Below are 25025 nucleotides of genomic sequence, written 5' to 3' on the forward strand. Positions count from 1 at the left end.
TTGATGCAGGGCGTGCCAACTCGTCAGACGAGGAGTAAAATTTGTTGATGTTGCATTGAGTACGCTGCTGACTTCTGGATCTTGCAACTGCGACCGGGGAAGGAACATGTCTCGGTCTTTGGGTTCTCGAGCCTGAAGACAAGGCTGCTAGTTCTGTGAAGTTCACGAATCGTCGGCGCCGAATTCGGTCACAATGATTATATTTGTGAGAGTATAAACACGTCGAATCGACACCAGACTATATGGACACAAGTACTCAAAGGTGATGTGCGTCTTGATGGTAAATGTGGTTCGACCGTCAGAATGCTGAACTCTGAAACTCACTTGCGAATATCCAATCATAAAATCACTTGGCGTTCAATGTGCCGAATGTCGTAACTCGTAACACTTTACTTCGCCGAAAAAGCTAATAAGATGACCTCTGCCAATAAGGATTCGGAAACCCTTCTCAGCCGAGACTTGGATAGGTAACCAGTCAGTCTCGACGCAGTGCTGTTTATCCAAACTGAAGATGCTGCTCGGTCGGCTGATTCTACGGTAACAGTGTTGTTTATCCAAACTGAAGATGTTCGCCGGTTGCCTTTACAGTGCTGTTTATCCAAACTGAAGATGTGTTGGCGGAAAAAGAAAATAAAAAAAAAATCTCAAGATGTTTGAAAGGTTTTGCGCAGGGCAATTGTGTGTTGAATTAGAGGGCCTTTTTATGTTGCACAACGCCTTGTATTTATAGGGTAGATATTTGCTTGACACGGCTGTATAATTGTGGAGTCCGACTGCAACTCTAACTTGCAGAATGAAATACGACCTGTGTGGCTAACTTTTCAAATAAAAACCCATCTAAGTTTATCCCATCATGACCAAAGACCTAGCCTACCTACACTTCTTATCATAACTTCATCACGATCAAATCCTAGGCTTATCACATCACCACATCATCACCAAAAACCTAGCTTTCCTAGGCTTTCATCATCTTTTACAAAACAGCCGCAGTAGCCTTTATCCCATGCATGTATAATAAAATGAAATATAATCCCATCATGCATGCCTTATTATCTGATACTTTAAAGACCATCTTCCATCAAATACATTACATCCAATTCTTGCACGGCATCAGTCAATCACCCATTCAATCTCATATGTATCTCCTCATAGTCTTTATTTGACCAACATTTAATTTGCACACAAATTGCTGCTTGACCAGATAAGAATCTCAAAGCTTGAGATATAGTTTGCATCCCATTTATCTTATATAAAAACAATTCTTTATTAAAAGATAATTATTATGATAAAATCATAATAATATCTTTTAATAATAAAATTACCTTCACCTTTTCATCCGTCGGTCTGGAATTATGCTCAATCAACGGTCTCGATTGCATGGGCCAATGGTGTAAATTTGGATCCAAACATTGCCCCCCAGTTTCCTTGAACTTTGACCTGTAAGCCGAATGTTTAAGGAAATTAACTGTTCGTCGTCAACAACATTTCATCGTATTGCCAAAACAAATTTTGTACCTCGACATTAAAGCCACCTCTGTTTTGCCAATGCCATAAAGCAGGACTGAGGCCGAGAGTAATTGGGGTCGAGGTCAATAAAAACTGTTCCTGAGCTCGACCTGCCTATATATATATATATGTATATATGTATATATAAACCTGATGTGACACTGCTGTACATGTAGTTGGCATATATATATTATTTTAGGTTGCCACAACCGAGAAGAAAAAGGTGCCATATATATAAGTAGCCTGATGTAGGCTGACTTTAACACCAAGGCTATAATGATGTTGGCTTGTCATTTCAAACAAATTGCACACTACACCAAGTATATATATAGGGGTGTGCTATCCACACACCCCATTTTACTTCTCACACACCTTTGATAATTTATGTCCGTTGATCTTCTTCAATTCATCCGATCCGACGGTCGAAAATTTAAAAGGTGTGTGAGAAGTAAAATGGGGTGTGTGGATATCACACCCCTATATATTAGCAAAAGAAAAGAAAAGTGACCGAATTCTTCTCCTAACAAATGCATGACAAGGTCCTCGGCCAAGACAAAAAATTGGCCGCAATGAACAACGAATGCAACTGCATGTTGACTTGTTGTACAAATATATGTTGCATATATGCTTAACCATTCGTACTGCTCGTTGACCCCCTTATTTTCTTACGTCTCGGCCTGCACGGTCGAATGATTAAGAAAATACTTTATTCTCCTTTTTTTTTTCTTTTTCTTTTGTTTTAGCAAAAGAAAATGAAAACAACTCAATCATAATCAGGAGGAGGCCAACGATGCTTTATTCCAAACCGAGATCTTTTTACATCAAAACTTTCACTTTGAGATTTTTCAAAGCCGAATAACATATCATCTCCAAATATGTTCGGCTTGACGAAAGATTTTTTATCATCAGCTGCCGAATGTGTTGAAAAATTATTATGCCCCCCAGGCATAATTTCGCCAATTTCGGCTTTTAACTCGAAAAACTTAGCCGAACAGGACTTCATCATATCGGCTTTATCACCAATAACCATGTCAATTGGCGTAGTTTCGGCATCTAAAACCACGTCTCCAATTACCATATCAATTGATGTGGTTTTATGATCTGAAGTCGTGTATTGGTCTTGTTCGTCATTGGAACACTCATCTGATGAATCATTTTCTGAGTCAATTTTTGGCTCAGAAACTTGAACATTTTCTTCTAGGCCTACCACACTTTCAGTCTCTACCGAAAAAATAGGTGACTTAGGTTTTTCTTCTAAGCCTACCACACTTTCAGTCTTGACTAAAAAAATAGGTGGCTTAGGTTTTTCTTTCTGGCGGACCATATTTTCAGTCTCAATCGAAAAAATAGGTGGCCTTTGTTCTTCGGCCAAATTAACAATTTTTTTAGGCCAAATGTTGGTTGTGGCCGAAGCGAAAAATTGTCCCTCGGTCTTTTGATCCAACCATTCTTCAAATGGAATTGATTTGAACCCAAAAGGCGTTTTCTTATCGAACCACTCATAATATCGAATTTATCGTCATTTAACCATTGATCTTGTAAGCTGCGATGAACTTTCACTTTTATCATTTAAGAGAAAGATTTCTCCCTTTCTTTATTTGCTTCGACGATTCGGCCAAGGAGCTTTTGTTGCTCGACAATCTCCTCGAATAGGCGTCGAATCTCATCCTGATTGTGATCTTGGTATATCATGTGAACTTCGTAGTTTTAGTATTGTGTCCCATTGGGCGTGCCAAAATGTTGACCCTAAAAATTACAAAGCCTACGTGGCGCGCAGGCCGAGTAACTAATGAGCTAACTACATCATTCGGTTGATGCAGGGCGTGCCAACTCGTCAGCCGAGCTCGACCGAGGAGTAAAATTTGTTGATGTTGCGTTGAGTGCGTTGCTGACTTATTGATCTTGTAACTGCGACCGGAGAAAGAACACGTCTCGGTCTTTGGGTTCTTGAGCCTGAAGACAAGGCTGCTGGTTCTGCGAAGTTCACGAATCGTCGACGCCGAATTCGGTCACAGTGATTATATTTGTGAGAGTATAAACACGTCGAATCGACACCAGACTATATGGACACAAGTACTCAAAGGTGATGTGTGTCTTGATGGTAAATGTGGTTCGGCCGTCAAAATGTTGAACTCTGAAACTCACTTGTGAATATCTAATCATAAAATCACTCGGCGTTCAATGTGTCGAATGTTGTAATTCGTAACACTTTACTTCGCCGAAAAGGCTAATAAGATGACCTCTGCTAATAAGGATTCAGAAACCCTTCTCGGCCGAGACTTGGATAGGTAACCAGTCGGTCTCGACGCAGTGTTGTTTATCCAAACTGAAGATGCTCCTCGGTCGGCTGATTTTACGGCAACAATGCTGTTTATCTAAACTGAAGATGTGTCGGTGGAAAAAGAAAATAAAAAAAAAATCTCAAGATGTTTGAAAGGTTTTGCGCAGAGCAATTGTGTGTTGAATTGGAGGGCCTTTTTACGTTGCACAACGCCCTGTATTTATAGATTTATAGGGTAGATATTTGCTTGACACATATAATTGTGGAGTCCGACTACAACTCTAACTTGCATAATGACATACGACCCGTGTGGCTAACTTTCAAATAAAAACCCATCTAGGTTTATCCCATCATGACCAAAGACCTAGCCTACCTAGGCTTCTTATCATAACTCCATCACCATCAAACCCGAGGCTTATCACATCACCACATCATCACCAAAAACCTAGCTTTCCTAGGCTTTCATCATCTTTTACAAAACTGCCGTAGTAGCCTTTATCCCATGCATGTATAATAAAATGAAATATAATCCCATCATGCATGCCTTATTATCTGATACTTTAAAGACCATCTTCCATCAAATACATGGCATCCAATTCTTGCACGGCATCAGTCAATCACCCATTCAATCTCATCTGTATCTCTTCATAGTCTTTATTTGACCAACATTTAGTTTGCACACAAATTGCTGCTTAACCAGATAAGAATCTCAAAGCTTGAGATATAGTTTGCATCCCATTTATCTTATATAAAAACAATTCTTTACTAAAAGATAATTATTATGATAAAATCATAATAATATCCTTTAATAATAAAATTACCTTCACCTTTTCATCCGTCGGTCTGGAACTATGCTCAATCAACGGTCTCGATTGCATAGGCCGATGATGTAAATTTGGATCCAAACACTTTCATCGAACCTAAGACCAGACTCACAGGGTGAGAAATCTTTGTTGGAAATTCACCAAAAGTGAAGAAGGAAGGCCATGATCTAGCTAGTGGTGCATTACATATAAGAAAATTTGATAGTTCAAAAATTTTCACTGAAACCGGGGATTCCATCTTTCTCAAGGCAATTCCACTTAAATCAATTTCCTCCAAACTCCAACGTATAACTGAGGAAGGCATTTCCTGAACAATAGTTCGGCTTAAAGAAAGCTTAGAGAAAATTTTCATTTCTCCAACAAATTCTGGAATCTTTTTCACTTTTGAGCAGCCAGAAATATCAAATATTTCTAGAGATTCCATTGCTACCTTGTTTGGGAGACTCTTAATACTTTTACAGTCTTTAAGATTTAAAAGTCTAAGCCTTTTGAGAAATGCAATGGATGAATGAATCTTAACTAAATTTGTACAACCTTCAAGAACCAGCTCCTCGAGATTTAGAATATCTGTGAAATCTAGGGTCCTTGTCAAGTTGTGCGAGTAACGAAGATCGATAAACTTCAAATTGCCCAAGCGCTGTACAAAATAGAAATATTACAATAGTTCATGTTCAGAAACTACAATTATAGTAATTGACAAATTAAAAATCAATTGTCCAATCATCTACCTTTCGTCCATTCCAAAGGTGATCAATTTTGCCATGCAGCAGACTAAGTTCTTTCATCCGGTTGAAAAATTCGTAAAATTTTTGTGATACAAGAAAGGTAAAATTTCCGGGGTTAATTGCTACACATAATTAGGGTGAGTAATCATATTTATTGACATATTTAGGATTTTGTGGCATAATTAAGTTGTAAATATTTTGTAATAATTGGTTACATATTTGTCTACATGGTAGTCTATTTGAAACTTGAGTTTTATTTGAATGTTTAATACCATGTGGTTTTTTGTTTGGAAAATAGGAGTTTCAAGGGTCTTTCTCTAAAGAACCCTAATAAATAATATATATAAAACTGATATATGTAGATTTCACTCTTACCTACTTAAGGCAAAAGAAATAATATGCATATATACACAATGTAGTACCATTAAATTTCATAAACAGTGAGTACCATTGAGTTCATAAACAGTATAATACCATTAAGTTTCATGAATAGTGTAGTACCATTAAGTTTTATAAACACTGTAGTAAGTTTCATAAACAGTGTGGTAAGTTTTATAAACAATATATGTGAGGACGCGGGGTCCTGCACACCAATTTTTATTTTATTTTATTTTATTTTATTTCTTTGTAATATTAAAAGTATGACGTTTGTATTAAAATTTAAGTTCTTTGTCTCCTTTTATTAAAATTTAAGAGTTCTTCATTAAAATTTAAGTTTTTTTCATTAAATAAAGTTATAGTATAATTTTTGGTTAAAATAAATTTAGCCAAGCTCTTTTCATGAAAGTTCCCATTATCAAATTCACTTACCTTACAGTCCTTGACATCTACCTAACAATTTGAATGGCACATGCACTACAAATATTGGGAAGCTTTCTAAATTGAAATTCATGCCCCTTTCAATGAGTGCCTAGAAACTAATGGCATTGAACAAGACATGGAGATATGGATATTAATTTCCAATTCCTACAATCAATGTTGTATGACCAGGATGTATAGACGGTTTGGCATTTCGATGGTACTTTATGGGCACGTTTGATACACAAGATCGATTTGGCTCGGACTAATTGTAAGGAATGGTTTGGATTGGTTTGGCTTGAACTAATTGTAGGGAATGGTTTGATACGCAAGATCGATTTATTTTGTTTTGGTGCCTACCTAGTATTTCCATGGAAAAACTCTGAAACTCAGAAACACATGGTATTTCCATGAAAAAACTCCAATCTGAATTGGGATGACAAACTTGTCAAACAATGTTCCCTGATTTTTCGGTTTAGACACTACATGTGTGATTAGTATTGAGCTGCTGGTCCGACTTTTAAATTTAGATAGATTTTTCCTTCAATAAATTCGAAAAGTTTCACATGGACTAGGGAAATGTTCAAAGTGTAGGTTTTTTTGTGTTGCCTACAATAACCTCACCAACAAACTTCCTGAATTATAGAGTATGTTGGAGTAGAAAATTTTTAGGCGACGAGTTCACTCCACGACTCATGATTGTGGCCTGCGACGAGTTCGTCGTTTTCGGCGACTACAAACCAGCTAAAAATAAACCCTCTCTCACATTCAATCTAACCCTCAAATCTATTTCTAGAAATTCTTAGCCATTTTCGATTATTAAGTTGGTGCCCGAAGTCCAGCTGAACGCTGGTGATCGGACCTTCTTTTTACAACTAGTCTTTTAACCTTAGTCTCAGAAACCAAAATCATTCGTTGCATGCTTCGATTTGTTACAGTTCAAGGTGAATCAAAGGTAAGTTGTTGTCTAATTTTTCTTGCAAAAGCTTTTCCGGCGAGATTCCTTGATTCTCAATTCCTAAACCATGATCCAATCTCTTTGACCTTTACTTAGAAGTGATTTCAATTTTCACTCCCTTAAAAACAACATAGGTATGAAAACTTTGTGAGGCATAAATGCTCACAGCGGTAAATTTTAGTGAATTTTATTTTGCACACAGAATAACAATTACATTTGGGAATGAGCAATCATAGACCAAAACTGAGCTGAGAATGAATTGGATTACAGCTACTAAGATGGATAGTTGTTGTATGCAAGTTTTTGAGAAAATGGTATTGAGAATTTGATAATTTGGTAGTGAGTAATCATAGGACCAAAACAAACCGGAATCGTTATTTCCGACAACATTTCTTTATTTCAATTTTAGGCATTTCCTAGCTTAGAATATTTCTTAAGAACCAGATGTAGTTTTCGTTTTTAGAATATTATCATTTAGTTTGTTGAAAATATTTAGGGACCTAAGTTCATATGGTGCTCTCACCTCTGTGATGCAGAGCTGATTAGATCTTATGACTAATCAAACTATTGTTTAGTTGCAAAGATGTCTTTAACTTTCAATGGGCTTTTGCAGTACTTTTAGGACCAAGCTGAATTTGATATCATTAAGCTCAAGACAAGAATTAGTCCATTTCCATCTCAAAAAGCAGCAGATGGCAATTAAACCACCATGCATCAGGTAACCTTTACACTCAGTTGCATTCAATTGCTATATAGACCAAAAGAACCTACAATAGATCATTACAAACTCGGGGTAGATTGAAAAAGAGTAGGTCTGGCGGGCTTCTACAGTTTAGGGAAGAATACCAAGATTTACATTTTGTTTAACTCCCAGTATAAACATGTGCATTTTGTTAGCAGTATTGAAAACTATTGTATAAAACATTTTGCAGGGGGTTTTGTTGATTATATATAATTGTGAATTTTTGGCATTAAGAGAGTTTTGGAGTTCTTGCGATTTAGGGTACTGTGCGTCGTATAAGGCTAAGAAGTTACCATTACCATCTCGTCTCAAGAGCGAATATTTAAGTTGGTGAGTAAGCCGTAAAATGGGAGTGTTGTGCAAGTTAATTAAGTTCTGCATATTGATTTTAAGGATAATTATGTGGTGTTATGCATAAGTACACACCATTATATTCTTTCAAAGAATACATCAGTTTCTATAGCGGCAGAATGATTGCGAACATTGAAAAATATCAAGTAACTTAAACTATCATGCTAGATCCTAACTTTCTAATCTTTGCTTACAAAGAGTTGATGACTAGGCAGTGATTTCTATTGAGCACCAATTATTTGCACCCCTTTAATTTCCCTCATTCCATAATTGAAATGTTTTTTACTCTCTGTAGTAATGATTTCCAAAATTGCTGAATTTTTTTCTTCCATTGTGTTTCCTTTTTCAAAAATTAAGATAGAAAGGGAATGCTATGATAATTTGAGGTTTCCGTTTTGATATTCATGTGTACTTCAGTAGGTACAAAAAAGGAGATTTGGTTTTGCAGATATGGTCATTAGTAATGCTTTTATGGTTTTCTTTTATGTTGAGAAAATTGGGATTCCTCTTAAAAGACTTTATTGCTCATATGGTTAGGAGTACTTATAGGAACTTTGCTTTCTTTATTAGACACTAGAAGAACAGTGGAAGTGAATGAATTTATGAGGGCTGGCTTATAGATGGATGGCTTCCTAGTTTGTATCGCAACCATGTTTAGCTTTACTATCGATTCTTCATTAATCCATTCATGGTAAATCAATTTGAAATTTCATTCATCTCCTACAACCTATTGATTTGTCTATTTTACTATTTAGGTTTGTTGAAAAATTGCTCAAAGAGCAGACTGTTAGTGTGATTTGAATTGGTTGTAAATAGTATCCTCTCTTTGTAAATAACATTTTAAAATCATCTCTCAATATAAACATATTATATGTAAAATAATATCACCTTAAACGGTCATAAAACCCTGGCATCACGCGGGGGCTCAATTGCTAGTTCTAAAGGGTAAGAAAAAAAAATTGGCAAAGCAGAAAAGACTTTTCCTTACATTAATATGTTGTAGGTTCCAAGTAGAACTGTTATATAATTCACTTGTTATGTAATTTTCCGCACACTGCCAAGGTTTTAAAAGACATTAGGCACTAATTGGGTGGTTGATTGGGGCCCAGCAACCTAGGCGGATCTTTAATTTTTTATAACATATAAATATAAATGCGTACTTATACTTAAAAAAAAAGGGTGTGCTAACCACACAACCCTTCTTACTTCATACACACCCTCTTAATTTACGACCGTCGGATCAACTAAATTAAAGAAGATCAAAGGACATAAATTAATAAAAGGTGTGTGAGAAGTAAAAAGGGATGTGTGAATAGCACACCTCAAAAAAAAAAATACATAATTGTACTGTGGTACATAAGTTGCTAAGTAAATGACATACATATTGTAAAATATTAGGACATATTGAAAACATGGGGAGCAAACATATAATGACCATTCATCCAATAACAAGTATCTTACAAGTATTGAAAAAATAAAATGTAAAATGAAAATTATCTATTTTTTGTTTAAGTGAGAGTCACAATCTAGGCAGGTGTTTAGGTAAGGCTACACCGGTGTCTAGGCGGGTGCTTAAGTAAGGCTAGACCGATGTCTAAGTGAGTCTAGGCGGGTTAGGCACCTCGTCTAAACTCGCCTAAACACCCGCCTAGATCGTGAATCTTACTTAGACATCGAGTTCATGGACTCTTTATGTTACAACTTGTGGTAGAGTCATCGAGTTCATGGTAGGATCAAGATTAGCATGTTTAGGAAGTAGTAATAGGTATAACACCGGTTGAGTTGGAATTGGTGATGGGGAATATCACCATGGAGGGGCGGCACATTCTCCATGGGAGGGTTCAGAAATTATCTATATATTAAAACCTAGTGGAAAAGTATTGTTTACCAGCAGTAAAATGGCGGAATTGCCCTCAATTAGCTTTTCTTTCCCCGTTTTTTTACGTCTTGACACAGTGAAATTATGCATTTGTCCACGTTGGCCACGCGTCCATCATCGTCTGAACCTCTAATTCGTCTGCAACTTCTCGATTTTTCCATCCGTTTCCAGTTCTCTCTTTCACAAATCTCTGCTTCCGTTGCTCTCGACTTGCCTTCTATCACTCTCAAACGCCGGGTAGGCTATGGACCACCCCCTTTCTACCTTCTTCTTCTTCTTCTTCTTTCACTTCTCCCTGTGCAAATCTGAGAGGCGCCTACCACAATTGCACTAGGTCCTCTCAGCATAAAATTATTTTTTATTATTGCTCTTAAACCCTAATCTTTCTCTTGTCTCTCTCTAAAATCCATCTGAAAAAGGTATAATGGGTATTGTTTCTGTTTGCAGGTTGTACTCGGCAAAGTTTGTGAAGGACCAATAAATGGATTCGAAGATGAACCAAGTCAAGGGACATAGAGCTCAGACTATCGGAGGTATAAATTGGCTGCCGTGAAATTTTTTTATTTAATTAATTTCAACAGGTATCTAAGAAATTCTTAGTATGAATAGTCTGTGTTGAGTCTCTGAGCATCTTTATTTTTTATATTAAATGATCTCTGTAGTGTCTGTATATTTGTGCATCCATGCATGAATGATTTCTTTCATTCATTGTTTCCTATATCCGAATTTAAATCTATTTATTTTTTTTAAATTGATCTGGGATGTTGAGAAATTGGAGCTCTTCTGGGGTCATATCCATTGTGATTTGGCGATCTGATGCGAAGAAAAAGAAATAAAATTAGGGTTTTGGATTGATGTGGTGTTTGGTTTTATTTCCTGTAATCAGTGCTTACCACCTGTTTGAGAATATGTATTAAACATTTTTTTGGGATTTTTTTAGATTATCTATATGTTTCGAATGTTTTTTGGTTTGTCATGTGTGTAAGAATGTGAAATAGACTATCTGAGGTAATCAATTTGAACATAGCATATAGAACCTTTTGAATTCAGGTTGTCTTCTTTTTCCTTTTATCTTTCTATTTATTTGTATTGAGACTGGTTACTTATTTTTTTTTTTTTTTTTTCCAGATTAGAGATTTTATTCTTCTGCACTTCAAATTTGAAGCACGATGTAGTACAGAGTATACAATTCCTTGGCTATGAGGTTTGTTATTTGTTTATTTCTTTGTTCTACTTTTTTAGTTAAGGGTTCTTTTTTATTTGACTTAACTTTGATTTTTGAAACGGTCCCTGCTGCTGCTAATGAAGATTTTTCAAGAGGGTTTTACTTTTCTGAAGAGTTACTTTCAAGGATGAAAATGAGTGTTCCAAAGAAAGCTAGGAGTTCCGGTGATGAAATTGAACTTATCTTCTTGGTAAGGAGTCTTCAATTTTTTGGTTTTTAAGATGATAAAAATTAATTATTTGTTTTCTTATTTGGTCTTTTGCTAAGGGATTGAGTTGCTTTTGCGACGGAGACATTTCAGAAGAGAATGAGACTTTCCATGTAAGATCGAGGTGCTACAAAACTATAAATGGATGTCTTATTATCTAATTAGGTTCAGTTTGTATTTAATACATATAATTGTATTGGTAGGTCTGTAGTACTTTCTCTGCATGCTAATTAGGTTCAGTTTGTATTTAATACATATAATTGTATTGGTAGGTCTGTAGTACTTTCTCTGCATGCTTAGGGTAAATTGTTTGCCTATTCTGGGAGTAGCAATTCCGAGGTTGATTGATAGGGTGAATATTGAATCTGTCGACATTAAAGGGACTTAGTTAGTATGGCAAAAGTTCTTTTACTTTATTTTCACGGAACTAAGAGAATAATTTTATTTTTGTATCAAAGATTCATTCATGATCACATATTTATGTGCGCATGGTCTTTGATTGGTGGTGACCCAGATATTTGCAGATGTGCTTCAACGTTGAGGTCAATTAATTTCTAAACTCATGATTACATTGACTAGCCTAATAGCTAGGTAGCCACACATGTGCATAATGTTGTTTTTACTAATCGAAGCAACTGCTGGCATTGTTGTAAACTTTGCTTCTTCCTTTATTCTTTCAATGTTGAGGATTATTTGGTTGTTTTTATACAATTCGAAAGTTGGTCATGAAACATGAGTGATACGTTTCTATACAAGTTTCGGTGGGGCACCCCATAGAAAACAATTTTCTGTTCTGTAGCAATGTAGTTGAAGGCTACCATATTTTCTGTTTATGTTGAGCAAAACTATGATCAACATCAGCTATATCCATAGAAAACAAATCATCCATTGTGTCCTTATTTGTTGTGCTACTTTTTTTACAGTTTCATAGAAAACAAATTGATCGCTTTCACTTTTGGAAGCAACTAAACTCTTTTACCAAATCAAAATCTCTTTTTCAAGTTTTAATATTTCACTTTAGTTTTTTGTTTTTGCCTTTTTGAATGGGTAGTTTTGTTATTTTGGAGACATGCTACATGAATGCATTTATACATTGTTGTACTAACAAAATATAAATTTTTAGTTTCAGACCGAAATGAGTATATTTCCAATCCAAAGTTTGGATCCATTTGAAGCTACCAAAAAATCTAGAGTTTGTGTTAGCAAAATGTGGAGACAAAAAGTTTTCAAATCTGATATTCGGTTTTCTCATTTGCACTGCATATTGGTTGATGCATTGGTAAGAAAAATATCTACTTACACTTCAAATGTAAATAATGTTAACTAATTTTTTAGTTTAATCGCTGTTTGGATGAATAAAAATCTTTTTTGTTCAAATGTCCTTTTGAATGGATAATCAAATCGATATAGATTTTGTTTTATCCTTTGCTTTATCAGTTTATCTTACTTATTTGAGTTAAATGCAAATCCCAATAATGCATAGTTAAGCCCTAAAATTAGAACGCAATGTCTTTACATGAAACTGAAGTTTTCTCTAATTGAGAACTCTCTTTTTGTTCAAACTGTGTTACAAATTTTGTGTGTTTTTTTTTATTTTAACAGGTGGACTTAAAAGAGATCAAGTATGCAGGGGATTTGGTAGGATAAACATATAAGAGGTAGAGGTCAACTCTTTCTCTCATGTTAACTTCTACTGTGATCTTTTTGTTATTAAATTTTGGTGGAAACATTGTTAGTATAAACCTTATCACAATACAATAGGAAGATGGATTAGAAATAGAGAGGTGTTAATTTGATTTTCTGTTTACTTTAGCGATTCTGGATAATGATCATGAATGTTGGTGATATTGCATCTCTGTTTTTTTTTTTTTTTTTTTTTTTTTTTTTTTTGTGCTTTTATACCACGATTATGCATATTGTTTATTTCAAGCATGTTTTTGTGATAGCTAAATGATTCATATTGCAGAACATGCTTAAAAAATTATAGCTTTAACTGATCACTCATCTTTAATCTCTCCCTCCCTCTCACCATTGCAGTAACTCCCGTTGTATTCCGTTTGCTTTTGTTGCTGCCAGTCTGCAAGTAAATCTTTAAATTTTGCATTTTTCTATTCCTGACACAATTATTTGACACTATGTTTTCTTTCAAGTTGGTGTGTGAGTGCATTTTCCACTGATCCTTCTGTTGAACTCTCACTGAGTTCCGATTTTGATCACAATATTCTTTGAATTTTCTCCTCTGTCCTATGTTCCACTTATTTCACCTTGTAATTTCTCCACATTAAATGTTCATGGTTTAAGGGCATTGTTCTAATATTATATTATTTTATTTATTTTAACAAAATTGCAGACAGTATACTTTTTCCAAAATAAGAGAAAAAAATGTGTGATTGTCCGCAAAGCACTTACCAAAGACAGAAATATAATATGTAAGTATATCTTTTGTATGTTGACATTTTTTTTTTACATTCTTTTGGGTTTATTTATTTATTTATGAAATTTGATGACTAATTTTTAAATAATGTGAAATTAGTTCTTCGCTGTGAAATGTTCATTTTTCAGTGTTTCTGTTAAAACAATGAAATCTTAATCTTCTATCAAATGGGTTGTAATTTCATATGTTTTAATGTAAACAGTTCACTGATTTTAGTTGTAGTGTGTTGGTCAAAATTGCAGGATTATTAAGGTTTTATTTTCTGATTTGGATTTTGAAATTGAGTAATTTTCTGCTCTGTCTTTTGAGTAGACGTGGGATTTAGTTTAATGCCAGGGGTTGTAATGGGTGGATCGAACTTTTCGAATTTCAATTCCCCCTAAATCTCTTCATTCCAACCACATATTTGAGGATATGGTTTTAATTGTTTGTTTGAACTTTGAGCGTTTGACCATACCTGTTATTTGGATGCTAGGATAATTTACATGCTATTTGGATACTAGGAAAATTCATGTAACTCAAACAGAGGTTGTTTTCATAATTTTCTGAGAAATGGGGAACTTTGTTTCAGATGGTATTGACTATTTTTCAAAATCCTATGACCTGATCAAAGTTTTGAATTTCTATTAAGACCAATATTAGTTGTGAGATTAAGAAATTTCGTAAATCGATTTTGGTTCAAGAAATTCCAATATTCCTTGTTGGTCCTTGAGATTTTCATTAGTATTGAGTATATTGGTCTTTGTGTCAGGTTTGCATGGAAGATGAGAAGACGATCTCTGTATCCTTCGAAACACGTATTTCGGAAAGCTTGATGATTCGCCTATGTTTCGCGAACAGGTTTGTTCTTTTCTAAATGTTTATATTTAGTCTATTTACACTCAAGTGTTAAGTCATGCTAATATAGATGTATGCAGGTTATCTGTTTTCACCATAATTTTCATATAATTTATGAAGAATGTATAGGAACGACAATGATTGAGTGGATTATGTGAGTCTCACCATATAAACAGTGGATTCCACCTGATTGTTCCCCCTCTCAAAACAAAGTTTGGGTGGATTAACTAAGATATATGTAGTTAATCTTTTTGTTTGTCTATGAGTCATGGTTTTGAACTTTTGATGGTTGGTGACTAATAATGTAACATATAATTAATGGGACAGGCAGTGGCACATATTTGGGCAGGGCTTGGAGAGCCGGACCCCAGATGGTGTATGCCTACACCAGCATGACCAAGGTGGTTAACCCAGCCCGCTGGAGCGACGATAACCACGCCGAACGTGATAAGTAAGCAGATTATGTCGATTAAAACATTATTAAGCGTTTTCATATGATTAGTTTTGAGAGTTAATAATATAATTTGAAATTGCAGAAATGTGGCCTACAAAGAGTACAAGTGCATGGGTCCAGGTTCATGTACATAAAAAAAAGAGAAATTTGAGCAAAGAACTGACTGACAAATAAGTCAAGCCTTTCACTAGCCTTGGATGTATTCAGGGTATGGTTGCTTCCTCCTCCATATCGAAAAGTGTGTGTGTTTGTGTCTATATATATATAGACTAGGTACATGAAGATGTTTTATTTTGAAAATGAAAGATAGAGTATACTTGGAACAAAATTCTTGGGACTGTTGGGGTGTGCCTATGGATGCTAACTTGGTTCTTAGAGACTGTTTTGCATTACTGTATTGTTCACATGTGCGCTTAATCATGTCTCGTTGTACAGTTTTTTATTCCTCAAAATCACAATTGGTAATATCCTCACACAAAGAAATGCTTCTGTTGGAATATTGTTTCATCGTTCGGTTGAGCTCTTCTTCTGTATCTTGTTCATACACTGGAAGGACTCCGCACTTCTTCACCTTCAAGCATGTCTTGCCTCCGACAGCATTTCTTGTTTTGAAATAAAACCAAATCCGATCCCGACAGTTCTCCTCCCAACGATTGGTCACAGGTAGAAAGACCAACCAAAGGTGATCTGACGCTACCTCGTTAGTCACAAGTCCTGAAAGGTATTTTAAAATGTGTCGTGAAGGGTGTCTTGAAAGGAGATCTGATTCTTCCTTTGGAAAACATATAATAAGATGTCTTGAAAGGTGTCCTGAAAGGTGTTTTAGTCCATGATTGGGAGCAGGTACAATTAGAGCGCATAAAGCAAACCCCACCAGCTTGCTATTGCATGAGTGCGAAGGTAGCTCCTCAATTACCAAATCTCCCATGCTTTGGTTATTGAACCACTCAGGAATTTCACTTCCAGGAATTACCATATGCAAATATTCCACAAAAAGAGGGGTTTCCGGCATGTGAAACTTCTGCACAAAGGAACAACGTAAATAAATGTACACAACTAAGGAGACGAGGGAGGATAGGAGAAAGAGAAATACCTGAATGAATCTCTTTAGCATTGAATACATTATAGCATTGCAACCTTGATTTCCAGCCAAACTGGAGCAATTGACAAAACTCAACCAAAAAGAGGTTAATCTGTTTAATGGAATGGCTGGCAGTTGTTGAAGCCTTTTGCAATTATCCAATGTAAACCTCATCAGCTCAGAAAGCCCACTGATGCTTGCAGGAAGGCTAACAAAATGGTTTCCGCTAAGATTTAGTACTTCTAAAGAGGACAAGAAACCAATATCATCGGGAATTGCTCCTTCACAAAGATTGCAGTTCTCCAGATTTAAATCCCTCAGCTTAGAAAGCCCACCGATGCTTGCAGGAAGGCTAACAAAATGGTTTCCGCTAAGATTTAGTCTTTCTAAAGAGGACAAGAAACCAATATCATCGGGAATTGCTCCTTCACAAAGATTGCAGTCCTTCAGATTTAATTCCTTCAGAAAGGATAAATCTTTCAACGAAGCTAAGACCACACTCGCAGGGTGAGAAATCTTTGTTGGAAATTCGCTAGAAGTGAAGAAGGAACGCCATGATCTAGCTGGTGGTGCATTGCATCCAAGAAAATTTGATGCTACCAAATTTTTCACTGAAACCAGGGAGGATTCCGTCTCTCTCAAAGCAATTCCGCTTAAATCAATCTCCTTCAAACTCCCACGTATAACTGAGGAAGGTATTTCCTGAACGCCAGTTCCGCTTAAAGAAAGCTTAGAGAAAATTTTCATTTCTCCAACAAATTCTGGAATCTTTTTCAGTTTTGAGCAGCCAGAAATATCAAATACTTCAAGAAATTCCATTTCTACCTTGTTTGGGAGACTCTTCATACTTTTACAGTCTTTAAGATTTAAAAGTCTAAGCCTTCTGAGAAACGCAAAGGATGAATGAATCTTAACTAAATTTGTACAACCTTCAAGAACCAGCTTCTCGAGATTTTGAATACCTGTGAAATCTGGGGTCCTTGTCAAGTTGTGGGAGTAACTAAGATCGATAGACTTCAACTTGCCCAAGCGCTGTACAAAATAGAAATGTTACAACAGTTCATGTTCAGAAACTACAATTATTGTAATTGACAAGGTAAAAATCAATTGTCCAATCATCTACCTTTATTCCATCCCAAAGGTGATCAATTTTGCTATGCTGCAGACTAAGTATTGTAAGTTCATCCGGTTGAAAAATTGGTGGTAGACATTTGGAGGGATAACAGCTCCATTTGAGAACTCTTAAAGCATTCGGAAGATACTTGGGGCCCTTAGAAAGGCTCACATTATGAATGTCGAGCAACCTCAGCTTACACATCTTAGTGAATGCTTCAGGATTCCAGTGTGCCTCTTCAAATTCACTCAAGCGTAAGACTATGGCTTCAATTGCCTCTGATCCCTGATAAATAAGATTAAAGGAATAGTTAATTTCGTAATCAAGTCTCTTATCATGTTAAATAATATTATAGTGTCCTATCCAAGCTTTGGTATTTTCATGTTCACACAACTTCTTACCGTATTCTTTGCGAGCACGTGCAGGATATCATTATGAAGCCACAACCGACTACGACCACCTGGCTCCTCATAAGACTCTTGTCGAACAATCTCCCATGCCATTTCTTGAATCAAATCATGCATAGACACAGACTCGTATGAAATATACAAGAGAGATTTCTCAATAAGAACATCAATCACAATGCAAGCGCCAACTAAGCCACAGTTTTCTAGTCCTTCAATGACTCGCTCCTTTTCACAATACTTATGGAAACATGCAATGTCAAGGAAGATTCTCTTCTCAAACTCATCTAGTCCATCATAACTTATTTTCAATGTTTCAAAAATTTTCCTATCAGGAGCTTGCTTCAGTTTATCTAGTGCACTCTTCCATTCAGCTCGACCTCTTTTGTACAAAAAAGACCCTAAAGTTTTAAGAGCTAATGGAAGACCACTTGCATAACTGATGAAACATTTAGACAATTTTAAAAAATCTTCTTCCAACTCATCATCTTTAAAGGCTTTCCGACTAAAGAGAAAAAGAGCTTCGTCTTGGTTTAATGGCTTAACCTCATATGCCTTCTCTATACCATGTTCGACTAACAAACGTTCATTTCTAGTTGTAATGACAATTCTACTCCCGAAACCAAACCACTCTTTTTGTTTGACCAACTTTTCCAGTTGGTCTGATTGATCCACATCGTCGAGTATGAGAAGAACCTTTTTATTACATAAACACCTGCTTATCCTAGTGATTCCACTATAAGCATTCCAAACTTGTATGTCATTGTCCCCTAAGATATCATAAAGAAGCTGCTTTTGTAGATGAACTATACCATCCTTAGAGCACACCTCTCTAACATTAGCAAGAAAGCTGCTACCTTCAAAATCATGAGAAATTCTATCGTAAACTAATCTAGCTAGGGTTGTCTTACCCACTCCACCCATCCCCCATATCCCTATCAAGCGAACATCATTTGCATCTGTATCTAAAAGCAAATCTATTTCCTTCAGTTTAGAATCGATTCCGACAAACCTCTCTGAGGAATCTAACATTGAAAGCGTAGGATGCACTTCCTGCCATAGTGTATTGACGATTCGTTGGATAAGCTCTGTATCATACCTACAAGAAGAACAAACAACGTAAATAAAAAATCATCACATCCTAAAATAAAGTGCATGGTAACGTTGAAACTCAATGGTAAAAAATTGTTCTTCAGCTATAAACGTCAGTTGTTGCCTCATGCTTACCTACAATCCTTTGAATTCCACCCAGCGAGATTAGCCACCCTTTTTAACGACTTTCTCCACTCATTTACGTGTTCTCGATAATTCACTTCATGTTCCGCAAAGGCTTCGCCAAACCTCCCTCGTTGATGGCGTACATCAGAAGGATCCACGCCATAAAAAATGGGAAAAATTCTCTTTTTCTCTTTCATGCAACTAACAATATGAGTAAGTTCTCGCAAACACCAACTTGAAGAAGCAAAGTTTGTGGAAAGAACTATGATTGCAGACCTTGATTGGTCAATTGCCTTCAGGAGCTCTGGATTGATATCTGTCCCTCTTTCAAGTTCAGGTTCGTCCCTGAAAGTCTTGATTCCTCGCGCCTCCAACTGTTTGTATAAATGATCCGTAAAACCCCGGCGGGTGTCGTCACCTCTGAAACTCAGAAACACATGGTATTTCCATGGAAAAACTGAAGGAGCAGAAGCCCGGGCCATTTGGCTGCTCAACGCAAATCTGAAGTGTTCCAAGCAATCAGCTCTAAGCACAGAAGTGACACTTCGACACGCCGACGATACGCCCCTGACACGGGTTGGACAAGGTCAAGACACCTGTCAATGGGTTGGATACACCTCCAGCACGGGTTGAATTATTTTGAGGAAGTTTTTGATATCTTGAAATCTTTGGGGCAATTTGGAAATATAAAAACTGAAGCCTAAAACTTCAGTCTCTAATCTATTCTGCGCCTCCCTCCTCTTCTCCCACACTTTCGAAGCGGTGGATGATCTCAAATGGTTGGCTGGTGGAGCGAGGAAGGAAAGGAAGAGAGGTCGAGGTGAGAGCAGCAGAGAGAGAAAGCAATGTGAAGGATAGAGAACAAAGAGGATCTGATGGAGATAGGGTGAGAGGCGAGAGTGGTGATGGAGTTGGTGGGAAGGGTATCATATATAATAAAATAAAAAAAGTAGAAGAGAAGACGACGAAAGTACTTGGAGTGTCATCTTTGAAAGTGATGGAGTTGGTGGGAAAGGTATCATATATAATTTCCAAGAAAGACTTGAAGATGTTTCGTTCTGGCATTCTTTGATTTGTTTAATTGAATGACTGATGACACGGTGCGTTTGTTTAATTTTGTGTTAGTGTCCTTTACTATTGACAACTTCTTTTTCGTTTTTCTTTAAATGAAGAAACACCAAACCAATCAAGGTAGAGAGAGGCTAGCTTCGTGTAAGAGACGAGGAAATTTCAAATTGGTTTAAGGTGATTTAGGTGAGAAACTGAAATAAGAGAGAACGATGTTTTTGTTGACGTTTGTTAGTCAGATTGGACCTGATTCAACGCATCAAAGCACATGCTTGCCAATTCTTTTTTCTTCTTTAATTTATGGGCCCCTCACCACTCTTCTTCTTTCTTTTCTGTCAAAGTTGCAGATCTCACTGTTTATCACCTTCGTCTGGCACACACCCATTCCTCCTTTGAATGTAAAGCTCAAATCTCTCCGAGCCTCTCTCCACCACAGACATCACACCTCGTCCACCAACATTTATTTATTATTTTAAATTATGTTTTGTTTTGTTTCAAAATTTGTGTAATTAGTTAAATACGAGTTTAAAAGTCTTCTTTTAAAATGATAAATATATTATTAACATTTTTATCTAATAGTTGGTGAAGAAATAAGACACAATGAAAATATCAGTACTCTTCTTTTTTCTTCTTTAGTTTGTGGGTATATTGCATTACCTCTCAGGTTGGTTGAAATTACAATCTTATACAACATTTTTAAAACAACGAGAAAATCATAGCAATGGACCTTTAACTTGAACCGGTTCATCAACTAAAAATTCATGGTCATTGGTCCCTTAATACATCAAAAAGTTAATTATGGTCTTTTTTTGTCAACTTCGGGATTCCGTTAAGATGAGTCATGCTAGAAGAACTATTGATACAATTGGATAAAAATTAAGGGATCATTTCTTCAATTGAATAAAAATTGAATGACGATTAATTTCTACAATTTTTCTCATTATTTTTTCATATTCTCCCTTAATTCAACCTTTGAAACTCAGAAACACATGGTATTCCCATGAAAAAAATTGCAGGGAGCCATTTGGCTGCTCAACGCAAATCGGTAGTGTTCCGATCAATCAGCTCTAAGCACAGAAGACTGGAAGTTATTTGCCTAATATTTCAAACTCCAAACTGATGGATTACTATTGAATAACTAAAGTGATGAAAGGAAAAGATGCTTGGATGTTAATTGATGAAAAGAATATGATAAGTGGAAAAGAAGACGACGAAAGTAGTTGGAGCGTCACCTTTGAAAGTGATGGAGTTGGTGGAAAGGGCATCATATATAATTTCCAAGAAAGATTGACGATGTTGCGTTCTACCATTCTTTGCTTTGTTTAATTGAATAGTTTGATTTTAATAGCTTTTTTTTTTTTTTTTTTTTAATAATCTAACGCGTTTCTTCAAATGAATTTCCCTCTATCATACCACCTGGGAACTACTTTGTGTCTTCCTATCTATTCAGTTTACACTACTGCAGCAGTCAGTTGCCACCAAATTGTTTCTTTCTATATTGTAAGAGCATGTTCAAGGAAATGAGGTATAAATTAAGACAAAATTCGACATTGACAACCTTAGCTGACATTAATTTGTATATTTTAATTGCATTATTATATTATGAATTTGCATTATTATTTTTTATATATGTAACATTTATTATGTTTTAATTGCAATTGCCATATCTTTATTTTTTAAGATTTGTTGTGTCGCTGTATTATCCGGTTGTGAAAATTTCGGAGATTTTCTAATAACATCCGTTCATCATATATCGTGTGATCATAAATTATTGTAATTTTTTTTATTTAAAATTGAATATAAATAATACTTAATAAAAATTGATCACACAATAAACGAATGTAATTGAAGGTTTTTCGAAAATCCTCACAGAGATGATTCATCCTCTCCCGATACGTTGTGATTGGCTTATATAATGCTGAGCTGGCAACAATTGAACAATGTGGTTGCTGTCGGTGGAGAGGTCACCTTTCGGTGGGATGCTTTGAAAGGTGCAGACCATATGGAGTGTCACAAAAGAAAAGCAAGAATAGGCTTGCTTTTTTGACTTTGGGAGCATTTGACTAGAGAAGCTCGTGGATGAAAGGTGATTGATGCCTTTGGCTTTTTTCTTAATGCAAGGAAATGCTTGCATTGGGGTATGCTAGCCGAGTGAGAGGGCAGGCATCAGGGAAGCATCCAAAGAGATGGTCAGAGCATTTGGCTCTTTCCATGGGCACGGTTGAGAGAAATCAAGAGAAATCAATAGTGAAAGGTCTCTGGTGAAATAACTTTTGAAATAGAGTAAGGTTCTCGGGAAACTTCTCTAAACGGATGTACAAGATATTTGGACTTAGGTTATGTCGAAGCAATTTGTGCTATTATTCTCATAATAAAGAATAATACCTGCTAAATGCTATTGTTGTTATTAATATTAAATTTTCTAATTTCTACAACTCACTGTCATTTATTAACATATTATGTTCAACATGTGGCAAAGAAAGTCTTCTTTTAAATCTATATTATATATGTTACATTATCCCATGCAAACTCACAAACACAAAATTGGACATTATTCTTTGCAACCATACATCCATTCAAAAGGCTCAGAGAAAAGCAAAACTGGACCTTTCCCAGAATGACCAGAAAACTTGTCTAGGGATGATTTCGTGTTCCACAGGATCGAATAGCATTACAACGAGCCTTGAATTCACTACCTAGAAAATAGAAATGCTAGGGTTTAATTTTGAGAGACTTGATGAACCAAAACCTGCACAACAGATAATCATAGACCTCATAGTAAGTAGATCAAGATAAAATTAGTTTTAGGATTTCAAACATTCTTCTCTATTATTCTTCTCCCTTTTGGAGGTGGCAATATATATACAATCATATCTCTTGCAGTAATAATTAATGACTCCTAATCAAATTAGGAAATAGAATAATAATGGACCAATTCTTCCTGTCCATTATTTCCTCCAAGAATTAATTACCAAGTTATTAACAACTTCTTTTTCGTTTTTCTTTAAACGAAAAAACTCCAAACCAATCAACATAAAAAGGGAGGTAGAGAGAGGCTAGCTTCATGTAAAGAGACGAGGAAATTTCTAGTTGGTTTAGGTGTGTTAGGTGAAAGTGAAATAGGAGAGAAATAGGGATTTTTTTCTTTTTTTTTTTTTACTTTTGTTAGTCTTGGACAAGATTCAACACATCAAAGCACAGCTGCCAATTATTTTTTCTTCTTTAATTTATGTGTGGTTTAGGTGTGTTGGGTGAAACAGAAAGAGGTGAGAAAGAGGCTTTTTTTCGACTTTTGCTAGTCACTTTGGACAGATCAAAGCATCAAAGCACATGCTACAAATTACTTTTTCTTGTTTAGCTTATGGGTATATTGCATTACCCCTCAGTTTTGCTTGAAATTACAATCTCATACATCTTTGAAACAATGATAAAATTGTAGTAGTGAACTCTCAACTTTAATCCAATTAGAGCAATGGTTCTATCAATTAAAAATTTATGATCATCGATCCCTTAACTTATCAAAACATTACTTATGGTCTTTTTTATCAATTTCGTCAAAATCTCGTCAAGACGAGTTATATTAAAAGAACCATTGATACAATTGGATAAAAATTGAGAAACCATTTCTACGACGACCCGTCCTTAAATTTTACGAATTTACCAATTCGAAAGATGCTTTTCTTAGAAATTACTGTTTTAATTATTTTATATGATTTTATATTATTATTGTATATTATTTAAATGTTTTCTAATTCGATATTTTAAATATTTTATATTATTTTATAATTTTATTTTGTGGCCCGTGGGGCCCACACCCCACTTCCCTTCCTTCCCCGTGTCGATTCTCTTCCTATTCACTCGGGAACTCTCTGGAACACTCTCCCTCGTCTCTCTCCCTCCTCCCTCTGCAACAGCAACGACCCGAGGCACCACCTCGCCTCGCCCCTCCGGCGAGCTTCACCGCCACTAACAACCATCACTGTCTACCCTGCACCTCCCCGTTCCCCTCGTCCCTCTCTCTCTTCTCTGTGCTCGAGGCACAGCTGCAGCAATGGCAGCCAGCCACCATCGCCATGCATCCCGGCGAGATTTCACGGTGCTCCGACCTGGGTAAGCCTCGGGATGCTTAAGATTCTTTCATTTTCGTCATGGTGGTTTAATTATAACCTAGAGTTTGCGATTTAAACGTCGGATTTGCACAGGAACAGAGAAAACAAGAAACTCAGTTTTCCGGCGAGGGTCGAACGGCTTTTGAGCCGTTTTTCGGCCACTTCCCGGCCACGGCAGGGCCAAATATTGGTATATTTCTACTCCTCTCCTCCTTAGCTTCAATTTGGTATATAATATGTCTAGGTTTTGTTAGGTTTTGGGGTTGATCGGAGCTCCGGCGTTCTTCTTCGTGGAGTCCTTTTAACTAGATTTACAACGGACCCGTTAGTGATAGAATGGTGAAATTCACTTACCTTGCGATCCTTGACATCTGCCTAACAATGTGAATGGCACACGCACTACAAATAATGGAAAGCTTTCCAAATTGAAATTCATGCCCCTTTCAATGAGTGCCTAGGAACTAATGGCATTGAACAAGACATGGAGATAAGCATATTAATTTTCAATTCCTTGAATCAATGTTGTATGACCAGGATGGATAGAAGGTTTGGCATCTCGATTGAACTTTATGGGCATGTTTGATACGCATGATCGATTTGGCTCGGACTAATTGTAGGGAACGGTTTGAATTGGTTTGGCTTGGACTGATTGTAGGGAACGGTTTGAATTGGTTTGGCTCGGACTAATTGTAGGGAATTGTTTGATACGCAGGTTCGATTTTGATAGCAGATGAAAGCCAGACGCTGAAGCTAAAAGCAAGATTCATCATCGTTGTGAGGTTTCCTGTCCTTGTGTCTCAAGTTAGGGG

The 25025-nt window shown here is 36.2% G+C and overlaps 2 protein-coding genes and 1 long non-coding RNA gene across 27 annotated transcripts; 2 read left to right on the forward strand and 1 right to left on the reverse strand.

Annotated features, from left to right (window-relative positions):
* The first annotated feature begins 10108 nt into the window (after window positions 1–10108).
* LOC137724403 (uncharacterized) lies at window positions 10109–15442 on the forward strand. Of its 25 annotated transcripts, XR_011067375.1 has the most exons (12): window positions 10111–10301; window positions 10512–10597; window positions 11193–11268; window positions 11383–11479; window positions 11557–11610; window positions 12621–12776; window positions 13100–13155; window positions 13535–13580; window positions 13848–13926; window positions 14683–14771; window positions 15096–15219; window positions 15305–15442. XR_011067375.1 is itself a non-coding variant. In XM_068463147.1 (8 exons), the coding sequence occupies exons 3-7, from the start codon at window positions 11264–11266 to the stop codon at window positions 13142–13144; spliced, it is 357 nt and encodes a 118-aa protein (XP_068319248.1). In that variant the 5' UTR covers window positions 10111–10301; window positions 10512–10597; window positions 11193–11263; the 3' UTR covers window positions 13145–13155; window positions 13535–13841. The 25 variants fall into 25 exon arrangements, 1 of the variants encoding a protein (XP_068319248.1); XR_011067379.1 differs by lacking the exon at window positions 13535–13580 and having other exon boundaries at window positions 10109–10301; window positions 11193–11245; window positions 11373–11479; XR_011067374.1 differs by lacking the exon at window positions 13535–13580 and having other exon boundaries at window positions 10113–10301.
* A 190-nt stretch (window positions 15443–15632) lies between these two features.
* Window positions 15633–20514, reverse strand: LOC137724402 (disease resistance protein RUN1-like). The gene is made up of 4 exons (XM_068463146.1): window positions 19049–20514; window positions 17819–18920; window positions 17427–17702; window positions 15633–17335 (listed from the first exon to the last, which is right to left on the reverse strand). Exons 1-4 carry the CDS (start codon window positions 19519–19521, stop codon window positions 15662–15664), a joined length of 3525 nt encoding a protein of 1174 aa, XP_068319247.1. The 5' UTR covers window positions 19522–20514; the 3' UTR covers window positions 15633–15661.
* Window positions 20515–23994: 3480 nt separating this feature from the next.
* On the forward strand, window positions 23995–24934 carry LOC137724405 (uncharacterized). Its single transcript, XR_011067398.1, has 3 exons — window positions 23995–24217; window positions 24310–24406; window positions 24751–24934. It is a non-coding gene; the product is annotated as an uncharacterized lncRNA (long non-coding RNA).
* Window positions 24935–25025: the final 91 nt, after the last annotated feature.

Source organism: Pyrus communis, chromosome 2, assembly GCF_963583255.1.
Source record: "Pyrus communis chromosome 2, drPyrComm1.1, whole genome shotgun sequence".
Taxonomy (NCBI): domain Eukaryota; kingdom Viridiplantae; phylum Streptophyta; class Magnoliopsida; order Rosales; family Rosaceae; genus Pyrus; species Pyrus communis.